The sequence below is a fragment of the Denticeps clupeoides genome, chromosome 8 (assembly GCF_900700375.1).
Source record: "Denticeps clupeoides chromosome 8, fDenClu1.1, whole genome shotgun sequence".
NCBI lineage: Eukaryota > Metazoa > Chordata > Actinopteri > Clupeiformes > Denticipitidae > Denticeps > Denticeps clupeoides.
In genome coordinates, this window is record NC_041714.1 from 2098166 (window position 1) to 2120389 (window position 22224).

General features: G+C 47.6%; 2 protein-coding genes across 7 annotated transcripts in view; one reads left to right on the forward strand and one right to left on the reverse strand.

Annotated features, from left to right (window-relative positions):
- Positions 1-474: 474 nt before the first annotated feature.
- zbtb18 (zinc finger and BTB domain containing 18) lies at positions 475-9136 on the reverse strand. 6 transcript variants are annotated; one of them, XM_028988914.1, is made up of 3 exons: positions 6218-6395; positions 4265-5845; positions 475-496 (listed from the first exon to the last, which is right to left on the reverse strand). In XM_028988914.1, the coding sequence occupies exons 1-2, from the start codon at positions 6255-6257 to the stop codon at positions 4272-4274; spliced, it is 1614 nt and encodes a 537-aa protein (XP_028844747.1). In that variant the 5' UTR covers positions 6258-6395; the 3' UTR covers positions 475-496; positions 4265-4271. The 6 variants fall into 6 exon arrangements, with proteins under 6 accessions (XP_028844747.1, XP_028844749.1, XP_028844750.1 ...); XM_028988916.1 differs by lacking the exons at positions 475-496; positions 6218-6395 and adding exons at positions 7259-7325; positions 8945-9136 and having other exon boundaries at positions 1532-5845; XM_028988917.1 differs by lacking the exons at positions 475-496; positions 6218-6395 and adding an exon at positions 8945-9136 and having other exon boundaries at positions 1532-5845.
- A 12014-nt stretch (positions 9137-21150) lies between these two features.
- The window catches only part of akt3a (v-akt murine thymoma viral oncogene homolog 3a), a 76080-nt gene continuing 75006 nt past the window's right edge, over positions 21151-22224 (forward strand). Inside the window, exon 1 of the mRNA XM_028990182.1 lies at positions 21151-21291. The gene's annotated coding sequence lies outside the window, so the exon portion shown is untranslated. The remainder of the gene's footprint in view (positions 21292-22224) is intronic.

Genomic DNA, 22224 nt, shown 5'->3' on the forward strand with positions numbered 1-22224 from the left:
TGCTCGCCTTCTGTCTGTGTTCGCCGGGACGCCTGACAATGCCGTCCCTCTTTTTAAAGGCCGCGCACAATCGAGGGAGAGAGAGGGAGGGGAGAAGCGGGGTTCCCCGTCAGCAGGCGCTTTCTCACCTTTTCATCTCGCACAATCCCTTCCTCCCAGACGACGGCATTCTTTACACCTTCACCCTAACCTTCAACCCCATTAGATGCAGCCTGCTCCCGGCACGTTACTTCTGACGGTAAATTCGATGCTGTTCCTGGGAAGTTCTGTTGCTCTTTGCTTTTATTGCTTTGGATTTTAATAAAATGTTAAAAAAAGATTATTTGTGGCGGCCGGCGCGGCCCTGGTCGGGCCATGTGCTCCCCCTCTCCCCAGCAGCCTGGCGCGGAGGGCTGCAGATTCGAAGGGCCGCCCAAGCTGGTCGCGCACAACATGTTGAGCCCACTACCCTTCGGCACAGCCAAATGTTCCTGCAGCTGCCCCTTTGTCCTGCTTCCTTAAGTAAACAAAGGACAGTTACAAATTAATGACCTAAATTCACAGCAAAACACACACACACACACACACACACACACACACATATACATACACTGTCACAGGCTCCATCCGAGAAAGCAAATTGTCTCCTGCAAGCAGATGTTATGAGCTCCATAGCTTTAAAAAAACTTAGGAAAGTTGCCGTTTGTTTTTCAGAAATTACTTTTATTGTAACGACAGGAGTTTCTTAAATGTGCTATTAAAGATATTTAGTAACTTTCATGGTAAATAAATATGCATTAGACTTTCGGGGAGCAAATCACAGTGTAAGAGAATAAAGAGGTGAGAACAGGTCTCCGATTTGGGAAGTAGTTGTAATGATCAGGTGGCTTTTCGGGGGGTTGGGGCTATGTGATGGGGGTGGGGAGAGGGGCTTATGGCACAAGGCCATCTGTAGCAATGTCCCGACGTCCAACGCTCCGCATCGTCAGATCCCGAGCTCCGCCACGTTGCAGGAGGACAACTGGTTTCCTCTGGAGAGCGTGTGGTTGGAGAAGCCACCCAATCTTTACAACTAGTTTTCAAATCTGACACGCATATATATATATATATTTTTTATTTTACTCCTTATAGTGCATTTTATTCCCTCAAAGTGTAATAAATATTTTGTAACTTACATAATAATTAAATACATAGATTTTATAGCCTATTCAAGAAACACATAGCTGCTGCACATTTTCCCGGGTCCGGCCCACGCCAACCCCAACACACCAGCCAGATTTTTAAGAAACACTCTATGGAAAAAAAAAAAAAAGCATACGCACGCACAATAAAAAGGGGAGGGTGGGCTTATTTGTACAGGGAAAAAAACACTGGTGGGCACGTTGTCACCCACGCAACACGCACTGCTAATCGTTTCACACTGTGGTGGCACCCATGGCCCACTTTAGTCTTCCTTTGTTAAGCGCCCCTGGGCATCGGAACGGGCAGACATTAACAGGCAGGACACCAAAAAAAAAAAAAAGAAAGAAAGAAAGAAAAGACAATTCAGACATCAAGGTTCTTATAATTTATTGCAGTTTGCACACAATTTAGAAATTTTTTTTTTCCACCAACGGCACACCAAAAAAGTACAAAACTAAACAGCCTCAGAGTTTACTTCCCTTGAGAAAAAAAAATTAAAACGTACTATGATTGTCAAAGCTAAATGTCTAACTCCATAAAAAGAACAATGCTGACGAACCAAAAGCTCAGAGGGAAGCAAACGCGCTGGATTAAATCTGCTTCGGATTCAGACAGTGATTGTCCTCTCTGGTTCTTTAACTCACCACGTGCCGCCCCTGCATCTGCGCGCCGTCTGCACCAATCACTTCCTCCCATTTTTCAAGTAACCCTAAGACACCTTTATACATGATGGAGATGTTTAGCAGGCCATTTCACAGCATCCTCTCTTCAGTAAAAGGTACAAATTCATATATAGAACCTAATGATGCACATTGTCAGAGTTCCAGTTATCACCTTATTTAAAAAACGGAGAGGAGAGGGAAAAAAAAAGCCGTTTACAGTAGTTTAAGGCGGTCAAGTACAGCAGAAGCCAGCATCCAAAAAAATCAAATAAAAATACAAAAAAAACAAAAAAAAAAAACAACCCAAAACACCGATGACATTTTGCCATGTGTTATATTGTGAGTGCAACAGGGGAAAAGGTACAGCGGTGCAAAATGCTCAACACCAGCACACGTGCAGTTCGCATCGCACACCCAATGCACAAGGAAGCAAGGGCCTGAACAGACACTGCCTGCTTCTCCACACACACACACACACACACACACACACACACCACGACAGGAGAGTGTGTGTCGTGTTAGCAACAGTTTCGTTGGGAAACAACGAAAATGGCTAAAAATAATATTTAAATTTAAAAAATACATTTTGTTACAAATAATTTGATTATGTTTGTTATACAAATTAATTTAAATCAGTAATTTGCTGTTAATTGAGATAAGTCTAATTTCGTTAGTGCAACCAGGCACGTCAGGCCAGTTCCTTCAGTCAAAATACCGACTGTATCGTTCACATACAATATATGTATAAATATACATACACACATCAACAACACACACACACACACACACACACAGGAGTGTAATGTCTGCTTGCAAGTTGTTTCGTTTCAGAGTGGGTGTGCAGGCATCTGCGATAATTGAGGACATAATTCAGTAGCATAAAGCCCCCACTGGCCACACATAACGGAAGCAAGTGCCAATCGAAAGAACATAAATAAATAAATTAGCCACGGTTTGCCTCGGCGTTTACCCGAGAAGGCTGTGAAGGCGACAGACAGCAGTTGGGACCCCAAGATTTTTTTTTCTTTCTTCTTCTTCTTTTTTTTTGTTTTTTGAACAGGCATGCGTAAGTGGAAGGCTAAAAGGACCAGAATCCCAAGTTTCTGGGACGACCCTCCCAGAGACTGTCGGTGCCAAAGCTGGCACTCTATCGCCCGTCTAAAGAGAAGCTTTGACTGATCATTGGAACTCTTTTTCAAAGTAACACATACATACAGAAACCTAACATCAGTGCATTTAAACCACACCTTCACAGCCCAGCAGAACATCTCAAACATGTCAAGCCCTAGTGAATGTAGGGAGAATAGAAACGTACAAAATAAAATAAACTACTTAGGAAATGAAATTAAAATTACACTCTGCAAATGCAAAAAAAAAAAAAAAAAAAAAAAAAAAAACGTTAAATTAATTCATGCAATTTCCATAGCTGTAATATTATCTTCTCTTTTTTTTCTTTTTAAAACAAACTGGGCCATTGAGCAGTTTGCCCTGTTTGTTGCGCTTTTGCTCAATTACAGTGTACAACAATACAGCAATTCACATTTTTAAATATACAAGTTGGACTTCATGCAACAACAGATCCCATTAAAAAAAACCAAAAAAAAAAAAAAAAACCTCTTGAACCACAACAGAAACCTGCGATACGGAGCAAACTTCATTTCACTCAAGCAAGTTGGGTCTCTGGACCTCAACTCGTCCGAGAGAGAATGCAGAATTGTTATTTGCACAAGGTATATTTCATAAATAAAATAATAAAAATAAAAAAAAAACCTACTCGGCTTGATATGAAAAACAGGAAACTGTACATTGCATGAGTGCCTTGTCGTCGCTCATCGGTCACGTTTCCCCATCACAAAATGTACAAGCATTTAAAGTCACACGAGAAAATAGCTTCTCTGGATTGGACTTCCTCGCAGGCTTTTTCCATTGAAAAAAAACACACGCACATGCGCGCACACACACACACACACACACACACAAATAATCCGATCTGAGATTTTGAAAATGTAAGTACAGTAGTGCACTAAGTATATACACATATTCATACATGAGCAAATATGTGTACAGGTAAAGAACTCACAGTACCCGTTTAGTGTATCTGAATGGTTTTGAAATTCTTCGGCGCGTTACCTGAAAATCTTCGTATACTCTCACATGGTGGGTGTTGCGGCGCGTGCTGAAAACGTATTTACATGGTCGGGAGGGGGACTGATCAAAACGCATGGACTGACTGGACCGGCTACTCCTCCAAGCACCCATAATTTGTACAAAAAAAAGAAAATAATACCCCAAACAAACCCGAAATGAGGAAAGAAATCAGTAGTAACATCTTGTGTGTTATTAAAGTGCAATTTAACGAGTTTTTGCAATGTACATGAACGAAACGGGACGGACGGAGGGAGGGAGGGAGGGAGCGTTGGCGCGGCACTACGCGCCCTTACCTCCGGTTCATTTCCAGAGCTCCTGCGAGCTGTCCTCCAGCGCCCAGTCCCTGACGGCGGGCAGGTTGAGGGCCTCGCTCTTGACGGAGAGCGAGTTGACCAGTTCGCAGTGGAACTTGCGGATGTGCCGGTACAGGTCCCCCGACTGCGTGAAGCGGCGCTCGCACCACTTGCACGCGTGCGGCTTCTCGCGCGTGTGCACCACGGCGTGCCGGCTGAGGTTGTGCGAGTACTGGAAGCTCTTGCCGCACGTGGTGCACGTGTACGGCTTCTCGCCCGAGTGGGTCCGCTCGTGCCGCTTGAGCGTGTACATGCAGGAGAAGGTCTTGCCGCAGATGGAGCAGGTGGGCACGTTGACGTCGCCGGCCGGCTTGGCGCGGACGCCCTCCTGCTCGCGGAAGTGGGTGCTGAGGTGGATCTGCAGGATGTGTGGGCTGGGGAAGACCTTGTTGCAGAGCGGGCACATGAAGATCTGGGCGTGGGGGCCGGCCAGCATGTTGGAGACGTAGGGCAGCAGCGAGTCCGGCGGCGGCCGCTCGGCGTCGGCGCCGCCCAGCATGTCGTCGTCCTCGGCGGCCTTGTCCTCGCGGTCCAGGTCGGCCTCTCGCAGGGCGGACAGGTGGGCCTCCAAGCCGAGGCGGCGCTGCGCGGCCAGGGCGCCGCCCACCAGGACGTGGTTGGGGTTGCCGTTGGCGCTGGGCGGAAGGGCGTCTTTGCCGCCGCTGTGCTCCATCTCGTAGTCCCCGCCCACCAGGTCCTCGTCATCGGAGCCGGTGTCCTTCTCCACCTTTACCTGGACCAGTCCGCTCTGCAGGCTGTCGGGCGTGGCCGCGGCCCGGCAGAAGTAGGGGTCTCCGGGGGCCCCGGCCAAGCCGGACTTGACCGACAGGTCCAGGACGCAGTCGGCGTCGGCGGAGACGCGGCGGGACGCGGTGGAGCTGCTGGGGCTGCCGGCCGGGGACTTCCGGGGCTCGGGGCCGCGGCTCTCGGCCTCGCCGGGGCTGGTGCCGGGGGTCCTGGTCCGCATCCACATGCTGCCGGGCTCGTGGAGGCCGTCCCGCTTGGAGTCGGCGTCCTCGTCGTCGCTGGCCAGCAGGTCGGCGGTGGCGGGCCGGCCGGTGCTGCCGCCCTCGGAGAAGCTCTCGGCCTTGTCGGAGCAGCTGGACGCGTCCTCCTCCAGCTTGGTGCTGTCGGCCTCCGCCGTGGCCTTCTGCTTCAGCTTCTTCTTGCACACCTTGACGATGTCGTACATGTGCAGGTAGCTGGCGGCGGCCAGGACGTCCTCCACCGGCAGCGCCTTGAACTGCAGCTTCCCCTCGTACATGAACTCCAGCAGCAGCGCGAAGGCCGGCGCCGTCACAATGTCGCTGTTCAGATGAACAATGTCCCTTTTGTCCAGCTGGTCCTTGTAGAAGAGATGGAAGTACATGCTGCAGGACGCCAGGACGGCGCGGTGGGCGCGGAACTGGGCATCGCCGACCAGGACGGTGGAGTCGCACAGGAAGCCCTGGTGCCGCTGCTCTCTCAGACACTGTAGTAAATGTCTGCTGTGGTCTGGGAACTCCATGTTGTCTTCATAACCTGGGGACCGAGAGCGGACGTTAGAACCGGCTCCTTTTCTCCCCTTCTTTAAAAAAAAAAAAGAAATATCATTATTATTCAATATTGAAATAAAAGAAAGCAGCTGAATAATTGGGGGGTGCGAGATGGAGCGGGGCGTCAGCAGCTGAGAGCCTTATGTTCGCACAGACGGCCGCCCGAGAAGCGTCGGATGCTCGGCCCTCGCACCTTCACCCCTCGCGCCGCTGCCGCTGGTATTTTTATTAGCCCGCGGTGACGCCTCGTGGAGGTGGGGTGCAGCCAGGCAAAATTCACGCGACAACCCACTTAATATAACGCTGTTCTTTTTTTTAATGCTGAAAAAATTCCAATAATTCATAATAAAAACCACACCTGTTACACGCAAAGACCAGTCCCGCCTCAGAAAACGCATGGAGTGCGTTTCACCGGGTGGGTAAATGGACTGATTTGAATCCCCATTTGAATGGGAGCGAGATTGAAAAGCCCGCCCCTCGTCCCCACCAGCGCTGCGAGCGTCCCTTAATGAGGGGGTTTACGGAGGGCGAGGACGTCCAAGTGCCCCCTCCCGACCGTCCCCTACCCTCAATCCGACCCCCTCCGCCGCCCCGTCCTACCCAACATCCTCGACCCCCCGCGCCCCACCACCGCCACCGCAGCAGATTTACAATACAATCACTTTAAGTGCCCTGTAGTCTACATCAATCCTAATCCTTAAGATGGCTAAAAATAAGGAAGGCAGGCCGGCTCACAAGGTAGCGGCGATCAAATTAGGAGGCTGCGAGGACAGGGAGGGCCGGAGAAGGAGGCTTATAAACATCTGATCCAGATGACTGGGGCCATATGGCAGCTGCTGCCCAGATAAAGAGATTAAGACTAGGGGAGTGCGATTACAGCTGTCTAGCCAATTCAGGCAGCTCAAATCTGCAACTTCCAAATTAGTCACTAACAGCGACAGAATAAACGGGAGAAAAGAAAGAAAGAAGAAATGATTATACAGCCTTACTAGTTTAACTGTAGTCCCAATGAGAAGAACGTTGATTTAAATAAAATTTTTTTTTTTTAACTAAATCATTGATCTAAATCAATCACTATAGACTTACATTTTTAAAGGATTTTTAAAGATTTGCTTTTTTCCCTCTTTTTTTTATATAAAAAAAAAATAATTCACAGATATGAAACAATTTTTTTTTTTTTTTTTTAATACTTCCAAAATCTAGCCAGCATAACGGAGCGTGAACTTCAGCATCAACGTATTATCTTACCGCCATAAAACAACTGCAACACACGAAGAAACAACGGTGGCGTAGCACCGGCAGCTCCGGACGAACGCACAACAGGTCCCGCGGCAGCCCGGTTCCCACGTTCGCGGCGAGCCCCCCGCCCCGGACCCCCAAACAGCGCAGCGCACAGTACCTGCCGTATGCATCAACTTCACACAGTCCGCCGATGTGGCAGCGACGCCGGCTACAGGCTCCTTCTCCTTCGCAGAATCAATGAGTGGGTGAAGAGGGAGAGAGAGAGAGAGAGAGAGAGAGAGAGAGAGCGAGCGAGGGGAGAGAAAGAGAGCGGGCGAGAGAGAGAGAGAGAGAGAGAGACACAGGAGGAAAAAAAAAAAAAAAACTCAAACTGTGAGGGACAGATGCAAAGTGGAGGAGATGTTGGAGGGGAACGAGATACCTCCTCCCGCACACGGATCCGCACACACACTAACTCCCAGCCTGCGCGTTAGAATAAAGGACTGGGGGGATGGCAGGCTGTCAGCTGCTCTGACATCATGTTCAGATGGAAATGCTACCTCCAGCTGTGCTCCTTTTAGTGCCATATGCTGCTCCTCTACACTCTTGCCACCAGCCTCTCCTCTATACAACTTTGTTTCTCTTTCTCTCCCTTTAAAAAACAGGGGGGTGGCGGGGTGGTGGGGTGTTTCGAGGTGCTTCTTGTGTGGAAAAGACTGGCCAACCCCCCCCCCCCCCACACTTCTAATCTCGAAGCAATTGAGAAACTTTAGAAAATAGGTCTGTGAAAAACGAGACTTCTTTTTTTTTTTTTTCTAACCTACTTTCCTGTACGGAGAATTTAAATACCCTCAAGTTCTTTCTTTCTTTCTTTCCTTCTTTCTTCCCCCCTTTCTCTCCGTCTCGTTGGCTGCTCTCTCCTTCCAGTAACCATAAACAAAGCCCAGCGCGGCACATTTGCAACTGACAGATCCACGCAGCTGATATTGTTTTCCACTTCTTTATGGTTCAGTGGCCTGCGCCATTACCATCATTCATTTTACCAAGTCCTCCGGACAACTGACAGAGGGGTGGGAGCGGTGGGGGTGGCGGTGGAGGGGGGGAAATGAAATAAGTCACAATGGGGACAATTCTCCTGGCCCGGCGAGACCCAGGACGAACAGGTCGCTCCTTAACGGGCCTTAAACACGAACCACGGGGAAAATCATTATTATTATTATTACCCTTATTACAACATTGTATAGCCCTCCCACCCCAACCACCAAAACCACTCATTACAATTCTGCATAGCACTTTATTGAAATTAAAAATGAAAGTTGTTCCAGCGGTAATAAAACTGTGCCGTTTTGATGCGTCTTAATAAACATTAACGTCCACGTCAACTTTAAAGCTCCATCCTCCGCGACAACTGCATCCCGACATTCAGCAACTTTCCTCCACGCACGGGGTTTATCTCTTTTAGAAGCATCAGCCGCGGAAAAGTGGACGCGCTCTGCGCGGTGCGGGGACGGGGACAGATGGACACGAAACGGGTGCCTCGCCAGGCGACTTCTCCAAACTTCGCCACCTCGGTTCTCCAGGAAGCGCCGGGAACGGACGCGTAGAGACGGCACAACAAACCAAGACGGCGACCTGGAGACCCGCGGTCCGGAGATCCGAGTCGCGGCTCGTCCAATAAATAAAATAAAAAGAAGCGAATAAAATGGTCGAGTAAAAAGTGAGCGGCGATCCTGCGCTGTTAGGCCCGACGCTTCGCCCAGACCCGCGGCGGCGTCTCCGAGGGGCAGCAGGCGCAGAGGCGAGCGGCGGCAGCGGGAAGCCTCGTTACTTTTCCCCCTCCAGCCAACCCCTTCTCTCCACTCACCTCCCTTCATCCGCCGAAACAGAGCCCCGGTCCTCCGCTCCGCGCTCCTCCTCCGTCCGCCGCCCGGCGCTCCGGAGAATCCACTGGATCGACTTTCAGCGGCTTCCCACAACAACCTGCGCCGCCAGGAAGGACGGAGCGGGGAGAGACGCGCTGCGGCGGCCAGATGTTTCCGAGCTGTTGCTGCTCAACTCTCCTGCTGAACGCGCCGCTGAGTGGCGGCGCCGGCAGCCAATGGCGGCCGAGCACGGCCGGGAGCGGACCAATCGGAAGCGGCCGACCAGGGGGGCGGAGGGAGGGATGAGTCTCCGCGGCGTAGGTTGACACCAGGCAGCAGTGAGAAGGCAGAAAAAGGGGGCCAGGCGGACTGGTTCCTCCGGCAGACTGGCGCAGAGCGGTGCATCCTGGGTACTGTAGTCCTCAGGTGGGGAACAGGTGCGGCGCTTTCTGCTCGGTTCAAATAAAACGCCGTGTTCGGCATCCGAATCGAGGGGTGATAATCGAGTAACCTCGGACAGTAAAAAATTGATTCACCATTTAAAATGAAAAACTGCGTTAATGTCACTCTTAACCTTGAACAAAGAGTTCGTGGTTGTGATAATTATGTTCAGTGTCTGCTGTGAAAATGGTTAAGGTCACAACAGAGTTGCGCTGGTTGAACGGTTGCCTTTGTCTTGTTGAAGGGATTTCTGAGCGGTTCGTCCCTTTTTTATATCGGGAGAGCCGCCTTGCTGTAGAATTCTAACAGCGTTAAACACTAACGACGAGCGTCTGGTCAAGATTTTTGTTCGGAAGACGCATATCTGGGCCTAGGCAATCCCTTAATAAAAAAAAGAATAAATGAATGAAATAAAACCCGGGCTGCCGACACGGCTTTTTTCCCGTACATCAGATTTAGTTTTTATAACCAAGACATGTGTACTACCGCGGAGCTGCGTTGATCCCCGTGGAAAACCGGGCTCTGCGCGTACAGATGCGCGTTCAGCGCCGAGTTGCGCGCATGTCACGTGTGGCTCGTATTTGGCTCGGAAAGCGCATACCAGTCCGGGACATTTATGGTCCCGCATTCTGCATTCGTCCCAGTAAACTAATTGGCGTTACTAATACATGTGAAAACAGACCACGGCCGTGGCGGATCTGGGGTCGCCACTGAATGCTGTCATCATTTAACGCAAAAAAAAAGAGTCCTCATTAGGAAAATGTGGGGTGTGCACACGGTAGAGCTGAAGTGATGGACATTCTTCTCTATTGTTGTCTCAACACAAAGACAATGCACACAAATGGTTATTATCTCCTCCTGACACGGGCTACTCAATTAATGCCACTTCATTTCCAGCAGTACATAATAAATATAGGTTATGAAAGCGACTATTGTCATGATTTCCGTCCGAATCACAACGAACTTACTAGTTAAAATGGATGATAGTATCTTGGATTTTTAAAGTTCATTGTGCCAAGGGATCATAAACCCTATAAATATATTATTAACCACCAATAACATGTATTTATAATTCAGGTATATTTCTGGGGAAAAAAACTACACAGCACGACATTATGTTTTCCTAATGAAGTCACTGGTGAAGATTATTGAGGAATTATAAGTGGCCAACGTGCGACAAGGAGACAATGTCACCTGTAAAGACAGTGAAAGTGAACGTCTACGTGTGTCTGTGTGTGTGTGTCCGCACATAAACGAACACGAATCGTCATGGTCGTAATAAGCCTCGTCCGCCCCGCGACGACTACTGAATAAATGTCCGCCCGGACTCGTGCGACAACTGTCGCCTCCCCCGCGGCGGGTAAAGATGGCAGCGGCAGCGCGACCTTCTGCATTCCTTCCTCTTGAGGTCACTGTGGAATCCGCGTTGGAGGGACGACGCTTCTGGAAGAATAGAATTCTCCTCCCAGGAAGGCTTTTGGACCTCCGTTCTCGTGCTGTCCTCTCCTCTTTGCTCAGTTTAATCTGATCAAAGGGGGACCAGTGTCTCCACGTCTGCCTAATCCGGCCTAATGGCAGACTCGTACCTCCAAGATGAACTCATCAGCATAATTATGCTCCCACGCCTGAGAACCATCGACTGTTCTGAACGAAGACGGGATCCGTAGGTGAATGGCCGGTAGTGCCACCCGGAGCCAGAGGACAGGTTCCCCAGCGGGGAACGGACATTTTGAAGAAGGATGCTGTCTTCTTCCTGCGCTCTGTGTACAGCAGGGCCGCCGTGATGTCTCTCCGTGCTTTTGAGCAGCGCGGCTGTGTGGGTGTAGGGCACGATCACGGAGCATCGCTGAGCTCTACGCTTCTATACAGTGGACGCCATGTCACCATTCGAGTGTGCACTCCCTTTCAAACCTGGAATTAGAACACGAGTCAACAAGAGCGCACCATGTTTCACTAGAAAATCAATGATTTCAAAGTAACATTTTGCACAAAAAATGCTTAGTCTAGAAGAGATGCAGTTTGTATGAATTCTTTCTTATGAGATTTAAAAAAAATGTGACAGTTCAGCCAGACATACTTTGACATAACAGCAGTTATGTTGTTTAAATTAATGCAATCAAATCATTTTTAGGCAATACGAAGGAAACGAAAACTACAAATATGAAATGAAAGAACATGGCGCTACCACTAAGCAATACAAAGAGAACATCGCCCAGGGTCTACTGGCAAAAGCGTTTTGTAGGAGAGGAAGCGCAGAAAGGACTTTCTACTTGTTCATCTGGAGTGGAGCCTCGCTCCTCCTCTCAGGGGAGCGAGCAGCAGCATGGAGCTTGATGCGTCAGGCAGTTCCACAATTATTACAGCTCATAACAATTAGCATTTAATTAAACACCCAGCCATATGGAGGGATCTGCCTTTTCCCTGCAAATACATGGCAATGAATTAAGGTTAACACTCCGTAATGAATGATACTGCTGGCACGTGGGTCCCCGTCTGTATACCGAGGGGTATGCAGCCCTTACATTTGGGCAAAGGTGCCCAGAAAACATTTACATTTCAAGCGTTCAAGCTCTTTCATTGATCAGCTTTCCTGCAACTGCGGTTTAAAATGCAAAAAAAGTTGTGTCTAGGGTCACTTGGAGTCATTATTGCAGTCTTTAGACACACTTCCGCCACGTGGCACGGCGTTTTGGAGGCTGTAACGAACTCGAAAACGCAGGGTTCGGCCGCATTGAGCGTGATGGATGCTCCTGCCTGCGTCTCTCAACAGATGATGGATGGTGGTATCCACATGGGATAAGACAAAGTGTCGTATTGTCATCAGTGTTATCGCAAAGGCACTGAGGCTCGCTTTCAGGGATGAAGGCAATTTTTCAGAAAACACATTGCATGATGCACGATACTGTGTGTCCGTTAGCAGGACAGGACGGTGGCTATAGTGGCGAAAGCAATTCAAACATCAGAACATGGCCGCATCTGCTGGCGTTTGCCAGCGTGACCATCGAGGAGCTGCAGAAAGACACACAACACAGGAAAGTTCCGGGCTTACTACAAAACAGAAGCGTGGCATGAATAATTCATCAACTAGCCATTTTGGAGGGGTCCACACGACTGCTCCGTGGAACAGATGCCTTCTCCCAGCGCGCAAACGTCGACGCCTCTCGAGGTACAGCATCTGTTTTGGAGGGGGGTCATCTTCTTGGGTCCGGCCAACAGGGAAAAGCGCTGTGTGGTTAACTTGTTCATTTGCAGATGGCAAGATCAAGAGCAGAATAAGTAGAGAAGGAATCGCTGCCAATCACGTGTAAGCGATGGTTGGCTCTGAGGCGCACACTACACTGAAGCAGAGGAGCGGATCTCCTTTCTGGTTCCTCAGCTTCAGCCCACTAACGGAGCTCGAGAACGAATCCGGATAGAGAGCTGCGATAATCTGTCTTTTTTTACTAATTCCAGCCGCCCGTTTAAAGCAGGGATTACGCACCGACAGCTGTTTTCTCATTTCAACAGCTGGCCACTCGGTGGCATAAGGCGGCAGCAGGCCCGCAGTGTGCTCACAAAGTCCATTAACTTTCCTAACTTCCAGGTGCGTTTCAAAGCAGGACTTCATACGGGGACACCTCGTATGTCTGCGCTGCTGCTTGCTGTCGGGGTCCGCTCCCTAGAATGTCCTCTTGGAAAGACATGGCTCTGGACCAGGAAGCAGGCTTCTTTCCCCGCGCCCCGTTCCTTGGCCTCGTTGCGGATGTTTTCGCGGGATGGGAGGAGCACAGATGCAGCGGCAGCTCTTGCATTGCTGGGGGAGGAAATGGCTGACTACCTTTTTGGCTGGGAGGCACCATTACCCAATTTGCCTTCCAGATGTCCATCAATGAGTAGCAGCCAACGCCGTACATCTGGGCCAGGAAGCCACCCACAGTTAGTGTTTTTGTCATATAAAGACATATAGCGATATTCCATCATGAGGTGTGTGTGCTTTTCATTTTTTTTGGAAGAAAATCAGGCCATTAACTTGATTCTCGGATTTTATCCTTAAAAGTTTTTACAATGAAAAAGGTTACAGCATGTTTATATAGAATATCATGGTAACTGTTCAGTTTTTGTAGCTCTGCCTGGTGTTGTCTGATTGATGATACCTGCATTGGTGATGTGTGTGCACCACAGCCGCAGCCCCGGCCAGTGTGAACATTTGCCTTGTGGAACGAATTCCCAGGAATGCCTAACCTGCGCCAGCTGTTGGAGACAAGCTCTCGGTGCCAACAGCGTCGGCACTGCCCACTGGATCATCTGTTCCAGCACCTCCATCTGTATCGTTTGTACCAATTCTCCCCTCTCTGCATCTGCACCTTCTATACAACGCCTTCCAATAACGGCGGCCCTGGCAAGCGTCTGCCAACTGGGCCAGATGTTCGAGCTGTACGCCACAGGCTAAATCTATGTAGCTCTCCGCTCATTATTCGAGGCTGATGAATTGCGAGTGCTCGGTTTTTTTACAGGCTCCCTCTCCTCAACAAACCATCCATCAATGGGGAGGAACTTTTGGGGAAATGTCCCTGGGTTTGGGTCTTTTTTGACGTGTTCTGGACAGTTTCGCCTGGCTTGGCTGACGGCGGCGGAGGCATTTTATAAACGCTGGTGCTAGTTTCCTAATGTGTCTTATGTGTTCGGTACAAACCAGAAAAATAATTTATTGTTGGGATTGGAGATAGACTGGAGCAAATTTGTGTGCTTGGCCTCTACCCAGCCAGTACTTTCAAAAACATCATAGCCAAGCTGCAAATCAGAACAGCAAAGGTTTGCTGTTTCCCACCACATGCATGGCTTAGGTATGGGGTGATTGGGGTATGTTTTTGCCATACTACCCCCTCAGGGGGGCATCTGCCAGGGTTTAGAAGCCTAGCGCCATGTGCTGGGCCAGAAACAGTCACCCAGATGGTGACAGAACCTAGCACTCAGTCCATCTCTGCCACCATCTTATGCATGACACACAAAGGCCCACTGTCTACAAAAGAGCCATAATGCACACAAAATCTCACTCAAAATGACAATGACATAAAATGTATTATAAATAAATGTATGCAGATTTATTTTTAATGAATCTATCTAGACAGAAATTACACAGATTTAAACCATTTTGTCACATATTTCAGGGATTTATATATAAATTGCTGTAATCTGTCATCTTATGACAGATGTCATATGTTATATGTCAATGATTGCTATACTACTTTTAGAATGATTTAATAAATTAAAGAGGGTTTTCAGGATATATAATGCCAAGAGACAGTAATTATTTTTAACATCCCAGAAAGCTGCTGACCATGGATGGAGCAAATGGGGGTCGTGTACCTAACGGCCTGGCTCTACACAAGATAACAATAAAGAACACAGAGAGGAAAAAGGAAGAACACATTTACCAATAACATAAACCAAACATAAAGTAACCTGCTGATGAAATAAACCCAATGTGCATAAAGGATGACAAAATAATGGTGGAAAATGATTCATTCTAGCTAATGTTATAACATTAGGGCGGTGGCCTCCTGGCTCGGACCTTGTGTGTGTGGAGTTAACATGCTCTCCCTGTGTTGGTGTAGGTTTTCTCTGGGGTCTCTGGTTTCCTCCTGCCATCCAAAGGTGTCTACACTAGGTGGATTGGTGACATAATTTATCATATGGTCATATTCATAGATGCCATTTCAAAGCTTGAGCTGGTGCAGCAGTGCCACATGGGAATTCAATATAACCCACATTACAACAAGACATAACAACATTGCGAGACTGGGGAAGGAAGTGTTATCCAGTTGTGATAAAATCAAACACAGCCTGGGGGTCCAGATGTGTGCTTTATAGCCCCTATTCCCCAATGTGGGCATGATGTACCATTGGGATTCACAAAATCAACAGTCTCTCAGTCTTAGTGGGACAAAGTTGTACAGCAGTGGGAGCTCAGGGAATATGCTTGGGAGTCCAGCTGTGCTTCCTCTTGCTCCAGTTGTGTTCACCTCTGAGCTGATCATCCCTCAGTGGTAGAGAGTTCACCAGGGGTGACAGACAAATTAATGGCCATGCAGCATAGCACTCCCTTGTGGCCTGGAGGAGTGTGCAGGTCCCTCTGGGACAGCATCTGTTTATTGTGCAATAGCAAATAATGTTTTACAGAACAAAACAAAGGCACCTAAAGATGTAGGTCTATTTTAGGTGGTTGTTTATCCTCCAGAGGAGCATCTTTAAGAAGGATTGGTCAGGTGTGTTATTACCATGTAGCAAAGTACACCTAAACCATAACATAGCAATTGTAACACAGAAATGTCATGTCATATGGGCGATATCTGATCCCGCTTCCATGAGCCAGTTACAATTTGGACCAACTGCAGTTGCTTAATCAGAGATCCACCAACACCTGCGTACAGGCAAAACCCCGCCCCCCACTGGGCCAAAACCCCACCCCCCACCGGGTCAGGTCAGATTCTGTCATGCTCGAGCCAGGTTGGGCCGAGACACTCTCCTGGGCCAGAGGGTCCAAAAACAAGCACATTAGAGGCATCCATTTTTTTTTTTTTTTTTTTTCAAGTGTCAGAGAAGGTAGCTATAACTTGACATGGCATATGGCTGATGTCCCATAATTGGAGACTTGACTGGAGGCTTAATCCATGATAAGGTTGGAAGGTACCCTGTAGCACCACAGCATGCCGCTGGAAGCAGGGGATGGGTGGGGTGTGGCAAAAAAAACCTTCCCTGGGGATGTTGTGGGCCACCTCTGGCAGTGGGACGGTCTGTCTCTTCCAGATGTCACACCCAGGTAACAGCTGCATTGGCCCAGGGCAGTGGGACTTTGGTTTCTCGGTCCAGAAGACCAGCCAGGGGCCTCCTTATCTGACACAGAAGAGAAGGGCAGAGAGCTTCAGCTACAACACATTTATCAAATACAGTGCCATGAAATCTTCTAAGAGCTTACCCTTCTAAAGTTTTGGGTTCATTAGAAATGCATTTTATTTTGATGAAAAAACTTAATAAATGCAGCATGAAGTATGCCACAAACAGGGGAGGCTGCAGCTGTAGAGTGGACCTGTGTTGACGTGCACCGATCAGGACTGTGGGAGAGCGCAGGGGAAACCAGGAGGTGGAACAACATGAAAAGGAAAGAAGGGCTATGTCCTCTGGAGCTCACCACTCTTCCACCTCAGCAGCTCTGGCCAGACGTGTCCCTGTCATTTGCAGGACATTGACATGCATGCACACTTTCTCTCTCTTTCAGCTGTACAAACATTGACGTCAAGCACCTCTCACCTGGACTTTATGTCCAAGACCACATTTTCTGACAAAGAACAGAAAAACTTGCCTTTTTACCTTCTAATCCCAGTGCATTTACAGGCTACTTACCTGTGAAGACTGGGCACACACACTGGGCAAAACTCAGATGACCTCAAAGCAAATTGTAGATGGTGGAGAGGGAAGTCACCCCACCCAGCCTTACAGCATTGTTGCAGCTGTACACGGTACAGAGTCTCAGGGGTGTTAGACTAGTGGGCAAGACACTCGCCTTTGAAACAGGAGACCAGGTTTAGAGGTGCAATACCCACCTACTACCATTGTGTCCCTAGCAAGACATTTAACCCTGAGTGTCTCCAGGGGGACTGTCATTTACATATCACTGATTCTGAAAGAACAATCTACCAGATGCCACCCAGATGTTTACCTCCTTTGGTCAAGCACAGTTTGGAAACAGTTCATGTAAATCATATAATAAAACCTGTTATTACAAATTGTATATTACAGATTGTAATAATGCCCTCTGGCAGAAATATATCTTAAAGACGGAGCTTCCAAGGTGAACCCAACAAAGCCTGACCAGATCATGATCATTCAAAGGTCCCTGACAGAGAGTGTCACATTTCGAAAAGTGAAAGTGACACAACGTGCACTCATTGAAATGTGTCCCATCCCCTGAGTGAGCAGTGGGCAGCCAAGACAGGTGCCCGGGGAGCAGTGTGTGGGGACGGTGCTTTGCTCAGTGGCATCTCAGTGCCTTGGAAGCCCAGGATTCGAACCAGCAAACTTCCTTACCCACTAGGCTACTACCTAAATACATTATGGATCAGCACCACAGACAGCTCCTCTTTACTTTAATGAACTGCAGATTAAAGTATTAGTTCTGAATGATACTTCATCAGTCTGTGGCAACACCGTGTTTGCTGTTACAGTTCTTGTAAGGAATGTTAGTGGGCACATCTTGGGTCTTCTCCCCTAGCACAGATTTTAACATCCAAAAAACCGACAGTCTGACTTCATTTGGACTTAATTTCTCCAGGAGTTGGAGAACATGTCAGTGGAGAACTGATTCTAATGATGAGATTACTGTGGAAAATAATCATTATTACTTATTACTCGATTTCTTGCTAGGCTGGTTCAAAGACTTAAAATATATTGATTCAGCTAAATAAATAGAATATTTCGTACTATCTTGGGACTTCAGTGATTGACCATAGAACAGCCACACAGAGTCTCTGTTCACATTTAGAGATGCATTTAGAGAAGTGTCCAGAAGAAAGAAGAGGCTAGGAAGTGCAGACAGGGTTAACCATCGACCCCTAGTGCCACCTCAAGCTGGACCCCAAATCTCCCTGCGGGCACAAAGGGGCATCATGCCAGCTGAACCCCAGGAACATTCCAGAACAACAGAGGAGCTCAGGAGGTCTGCCAGCCCTGGGATGCATAGGGCTCCTTTAATGTGTGTCCAGGAGAGTGGCCACTGGGGTCCCTGGCTAAAGCGAGAGCCCCGGTGAGGTGGAGGGGGACAGCTGCGGACGGAAACAGCACAGAAGGCCCGGTAGAGCAGCTGTAGCCACCGTCAAAGGTGTGGAGGGAGATGGAAATAAGGCCTGAGTCCCCCATCATGGTTCACCTGGCTGCATTCAAGTGGCTAATGTGGTCCCAGAGTGACAGATAGTCAAAAAGGAGAAATCAAGAGTGATTTGACCTACTAAACTTCTGCTTTTACTGTAAGTCGATTCTCTTCATGTAGTTGTGGCAATTATATTTATCAAGAGTATTTAACAAAGACTGCCTTTGTTAAAAGCCATGTATTTTGCATAACAGACATCTATTTTGTGTATGCGAATGTCAAGGGCACTGTAAAGGAGAAATATCTCTGATAGATACCATCAGATGTTGGTTGGTTTGTGAGAAACTACCTTCATGATGCATATGCTGTGGTCTTTATAATTTACATATTGTTTGTATTCATTTACATATGACTCTTTTCATAGCTGTTTAAAAATAGCAAGCGTGTTTGCACACGTAGACTTTGTAAGTGTGCGTGTTTGTGCTGTGTGTCAATGTGCGCATCCTCACGCACCTGTGTGGAGGGGTGCTGTTTCTCCCAGCGCTGGGAGACAGGTTGAGCTAACCACAGGCTGGATGGACAGATGACAGGGGAGAGCGTCTGTCTGTTGTGCCTGCTGTCCGGCGGGCGCGTGTGCCCCTTCCCCACCTGTGCCCACAGCCGAGCCCCTTACCTCTGCTGTGTGGCCCCCTTGCCATCTGGGCCAGCCAGCCTGGAGCCCGGAGCCCCGAGCCTAGACCTGGGAGCTGGGGTTGAAGCAGGACTACGCGCTTTGGCCTCACGTGGCGCTGTCACGGACAGAGCAGCAGGGATCAAGTGTCCACGAGGACTCCTCCATTTCAGCCCTGCCCATGAGCACCTGACCATCCTGTGGGCCCACGAACATCTGCTATTGCTGATTACACAGCCAGATTACATGGTTTTAATGGAATCATCTCATGTGGGGCAGATTGCATATTTCACTGTTTTGGATGTATGGTTGAACATGTGTTTAATTTATATTGTTCAGCTTTTTTTTCGTTCATAATTTTCAGCACATGTAACCGACAGATGATGCCCGTGTATCTACCAATTCACAGGAAGATTCCAGACTTCAGCAAACATGGCTTTCAGTATTTCCCCATTGAAAATAGATTTATTTTTACAGATATTGCAATACCCCTTTCCACCACAGAGCTGCCTGATGCACTTTTTTCAAATCTCTGACAGCTACAGGGCAGGTTTTTAAGCTGACACACTTAATGTAAAATAGGGTCAGAAATGAATGAACCCCAGACAAGTAAAAGGTCATTTTGGGCCATGCTTTTTTTCAATAACAAATTTTCATACACAGCAGTCATTTAACATGCCTTACAGTCTCAATAATAAAGCAGCTTAAACAGATTGAATAAGAACCATATAAGATGTAAAGGGTAATATTTATTCCTACCAATAAACCAATAAAGTTATATCTGCTAATATGAATTGTTTAGAATATATGATAGATGTGATCAATGTATTGAACAAATAAACTTTGAAAGTGGAAAGTTAAACCCTTTATAAGGACAAATTATGCTAGAGCTGCAAATAAATGGTACTAATTCCACCATGCAAAATTTAGTTTTGCATTAGCAAGGCAAAATAAACACTGAGAGTGGTCAGATATTATATTTTAAATTTGTATGGCTCAGCATGCAACAGAACAGCTGTTACAAGACTGGGATATGAAACACACTGTGGCTTGCTCCAGTGGTTTATGAGACTGACATGCTTCTTATTTCTCCTGCTTTGTGAAACCAGAACTTCTCTTCAACATTTGTCTCTTTTCTTCTCCCACATCCACATATATATATATATATATTTGCTATATATATTTTCAGACAGAGCCAACATACTGTTGGAGTGAATTCCAAATTTGTGCTTGTACATCTGCACTACCAGTGAAAAGTTCAGAGAATCTAATGCAAGAAGCACATTTTGAGAAAGTGAAGTATTTTACGTTCATTGCCGCTTTGTTCACTATTGTCATCATCAAAAGTGGCTTGATGAGATGCTGATTAACATGAGCAAATGATAAGAAAGTGTTCAGCATAAACCTTCAGGAAACCATCCATGTTGGCCAACTTAAGGTGGTGGAGACACGAGTTAAAGTGAAGTAATTGTCATTGTGAAACACTGCAGCACAGCACACGTGCACACAACAAAATGTGTCCTCTGCTTTTAACTCATCACCCTTGGTGAGCAGCGGGCAGCAATGACAGTCAGTGGCACCTTGGCGGATCGGGTTTCAAACCGGCAACCTTTTGATTAAGTGGGCCGCTTTCTTAACCACTAGGCCACCACTGCCCCATCACAGCAAAAGATCCCTGATTTGGAGACTTAAATGTTCAACATTATGCCTTGTTTGCTTTTTAAAAAAAGTTTATTACAAAACATTTCCTGTGTCTTCTGTTTTGTTCTATAAGAAATAATTAGATGCATCCAAACCTTTGACTGTGTATATAGTGTATATATTTTTTGCAAACAAAGGTTTATGTCATACTGAAGTATTTTACTTCAAGGTGTAGGGTTTATTATTTTATGTGCTTTGCATAGTTGCATGTGAACCATTTTATTGGCATGAAGGTAAGAGGTGTACTTCCATGGCACATTTAATACAATTTAAAGTGCTTTACAAGTACGAAAAAAGGTCACTGAGGAAAAAAAATGGTTGAACACTGCAAAATTAGGCAAATCTTTCTATAAATATGTTTATAACAGTACAAACTGTCCAACCTTTGTATACATATGTAGTTATATCCATATATTATAAAATAAGGCTAAAACCACGAGCAAATAGTATATCACAAATGAATAATATGTAAGCGTTTTATTGCGGCGTTATAGCCTTCTGACAAGTTCGCGCGTCATCCCGAGGCTGGCGCTCTCGCGAGAGTTGGCGGACGGAGTCTCGCGGAGGAGATGGAGGGGGGCTGGCGCAGGGACCAGCCGAGGCCGGTGTGCGCGGTGTGCGCGGAGCGAGGAGAGCCGTCCGAGACGTGGCTGTCCGGCCGTGACTTCACACGACAAGCCGCGCCAGCGGCCGAGGTGCGTATGGCGGAGCGGCTTAATTCCTTATTTATGTCCTCTCGCCCCAGCTCGTCCTAATCCGCACGCCTGCTTATGAAGGAGGACGCGCCTCCGTCCTCCGGGACGCGACCCGCCGGCGTCCCCTTCTTTACCGGCGCCGGCAGGAGTGATGCTGCAGCGGCGGGAGAGGGAGGCGGGGAGCCGGCGGGTACAGGATGTGAAGGACCGGGGCCGGGATGACGCGCTCCTCTAGGTGCCACGCGTGGGTTGTAGAGATGGGCATGTGTGGAAGTTCCCACTCTGGTCTGATCAGTCAGCAAGATTAATGCTGTTGTCCTTTGGCACTCTTTTTCAACCAGAACGATGAAGCTGGTGGACTGAAGGCTATAACATAGTAAAAGTCAGTGAAGTGCCATAGATATGTCTTATTAAAATACTGTGTACAGACCACAGACTGGACTAAAAGAGAACTGGACTTGATCATGAAACCTGATCATTGGTCCGGTTGACCGCACATTCGCCTTAGATTCCGATCTTTCATGATTATCGGTGTGTGATGGGTTCAGCGTCACCTGGGACAGCGGGACCTCAGAAGAACACTGTGCTGTACTAGTAATTCTACTAATACTACTATGTAGTAGGTACTACACTTGTTGCTGTGTTACCTGTCTTGCAGAGTCTGCCTATGAGCACTCTGCTACTATCTAATTTCAAACCACTTCTGGGTGGTTTGAGTGAACCAGATTGATGGGGCATGTCATTATTGTGGTATATTATAGTAGGGCACAGTGCTCTAAATGATTTCTCTGTCTTGTTGAAGGACACTAAAGTGAGCTGACGATAGATTTCTAATGAGCTCTGGTAGTAAAACTGTCATGAATGTTTGTGTTGTGCAGTGTAGCTTGTATGTCACCAGCAGTGTTTAAGTCAAATTAATAGCAATGACGTGTA

Excerpts from the sequence above, each read along its gene's own strand:
- zbtb18 (XM_028988914.1), bottom strand. The coding sequence starts at position 6,257 with ATGCGTTTTCTGAGGCGGGACTGGTCTTTGCGTGTAACAG. Across the intron at positions 5,846-6,217 it reads CTGGTCTTTGCGTGTAACAG|GTTATGAAGACAACATGGAG; the intron begins GTGTGGTTTTTA and ends CTCGGTCCCCAG.